General features: G+C 43.1%; 1 protein-coding gene across 1 annotated transcript; it reads left to right on the top strand.

Moving 5' to 3' along the window:
- The first annotated feature begins 1,067 nt into the window (after window positions 1–1,067).
- psmb11a (proteasome 20S subunit beta 11a) lies at window positions 1,068–2,232 on the top strand. The gene has a single exon (XM_056241162.1). It carries the CDS (start codon window positions 1,105–1,107, stop codon window positions 2,221–2,223), a length of 1,119 nt encoding a protein of 372 aa, XP_056097137.1. The 5' UTR covers window positions 1,068–1,104; the 3' UTR covers window positions 2,224–2,232.

Raw genomic sequence — 2,232 nt, 5'->3', positions numbered from 1 at the left:
GAAACTAAAGTCATGTTGGCTCAATACAAGCGTGCCTGCACTCTAGCAACCATGCGGTGGTGGATCCAAAATGGTGATGGTCTGAATCGCAGTTTCTCTTTCTCATTCGAGTCTCGCGAGACTTCAGAATCAGAACGAGGTCAGGCTACAAAGCCAGCCAGACACTACAGACGTGATGCAGCAAGAGGCGAATTTGAATTTGCTCCAGTAATTTTGAGACAATGTTTAATTAGTTTTAAGGGATTGCATCGTTTATGTAATAATCAGCTTGTTTTTAATACAACAGGATTATCATTATAAACTGAGGATATAACCACGGCAACGATGCGTTATTTTAATTAAACTGAACACTTTCCAGATTAAACCTGACTCGTGTCCCAAATGGATTTTGCACTGGAATTTTACAGATAAAAGAATAGTCCTATTTGAGGGCTTTGCTATTGCCTCAAGTAACTCACCAAAACATAATATTAAATCACATCACTTACCACTAAACCACAGGGGATGTGAAATTAACTTTTTTTTTTACTCGCCACCAGCCAAGCTATAGGCCTACTACATTTTTAAATTACCGGTCATTCAGAATTAGCCAAAACAAAATCTGAAAAAAATATCAGATAACAAACTAGATTAAAAACCCAGAATCCACTTTGCTATTCAGATTCAATATTTATTATTAAATCTGATTGCCATACACAAGTCAACTACACAGGCAATTAAGCATTTAATTTGAATTCAGTGTTGTAATCCACATGGTTTAAGTCTACTCCTCGTAAACCTTTTTGAGAATATTTTGTGAGATTTGCATTTGAGCCTTTTTATGTGTGTGAATAACAGACTGAGCTCATCTCAGCACTTTTATGATTATGTTTGAAGAGTCGCTTCAGTGTTGTGCCTCAATGATGACCACAGAAGCATATCAGATAAAAAGGGTAGCAAAGATTTTTGCTGAGACATCACAAGTGCATGCTTGTGTACATGGGAATATGATGTGAATACTCTCCACCTCCTATATAAATCACATGTCTCAGAAGGGTCTTTTTTGTTTGTGCTTCTTCCAAGGCTCAACATTGCAACTTACTAGCTTTCTCACTAAAAAGAAAAATGGCTCTTGAGGATGTGTGTGATTTCCTGGAGACCCTGGATGACAGCAGCCCGTGCACTTATCTACCAAATGAGATGGGATACATGTGGATGACACCGTTTGAGTTTGATAGTGACAGTCCTTTTCATTTTCTTCCCCCCCCTCAGCAGAACAGCAGAAAACGCAAGGCACCATCTCTTCTCTCTTCAACTTTCTCATGTCTGTCACCTCATCAGCAACCCTTTCAGCTATCACATGGTACAACGACTTTGGGCTTTATATTTCAGGATGGCGTGATAGCCGCTGCGGACACTCGCGCCAGCTGTAAGGGTCTTATTTGCTGTCCGATAAGTCAGAAGATTATGCCCATCCACTCTCACCTGGTGGTCAACACATCGGGCAGCGGTGCCGATTGTATGCTATGGGAACGGATCCTCACCCGTGAGATGAGGCTTTACCAGCTTCGCCATCACAAGAGACTAAGCGTCAATGGAGCTGCAAAGCTGCTCTCCATGATGCTTCATCCATTCAAAGGCACTAATGTGTGTGTGGCAGCTACTCTATGTGGATGGGATGGAGAAGAAACTCAGATACTGCAGGAAACCCTACGGTCTAGCGTGGAAATGGCAGATGTTAAGGAAGCAATGGAACAGGATACCACTGCAATTTCAGATGCATCTGCTCTAGGTAGTGAGAAAATGGCCTCAATAAATGAGCAGGAGGATATCTTGAAGGACACTCATGCAACTGTGTTGGATCAAAATCCAAAAAATGTTCTGTCTACTATTGGAGGACGGTCTGGTCCCAGGGTGTGCTATGTTTGCAGTGATGGCCTGCAACTGAGAGGAGAACTAATATCAGTGGGCTCAGGGTCACCCTATGCATACGCCGTGCTTGATGATGGTTGGAAATGGGGAATGACTGTGGATGAGGCGGTGGGACTGGCCCGGGAGGCTGTTTTCAGAGCCACTCACTGGGATGCCTACTCTGGGAATAATGTAGACATTTTCCACATCACTGCCCATGGCTGCAGGCGCAGAGATAGAGAAGATCTGAAGGAAGAGTACTACAGAGAGAGGGAGAGAGAGACGGAGAAGATCAGGGAGAGGGAGAAAGAGAGACAGAAAACAGTGGGATGAGCTGGTTGA

The sequence above is a fragment of the Rhinichthys klamathensis genome, unplaced genomic scaffold (genome assembly GCF_029890125.1).
Source record: "Rhinichthys klamathensis goyatoka isolate OS25496 unplaced genomic scaffold, OSU_Roscu_1.1 h1tg000631l_1, whole genome shotgun sequence".
Taxonomy (NCBI): domain Eukaryota; kingdom Metazoa; phylum Chordata; class Actinopteri; order Cypriniformes; family Leuciscidae; genus Rhinichthys; species Rhinichthys klamathensis.
This window is presented reverse-complemented; position numbering and strand designations above follow the sequence as displayed.

Coding starts and splice junctions, on each gene's coding strand:
- psmb11a (XM_056241162.1), top strand. CDS start 1,105: ATGGCTCTTGAGGATGTGTGTGATTTCCTGGAGACCCTGGATGACAGC.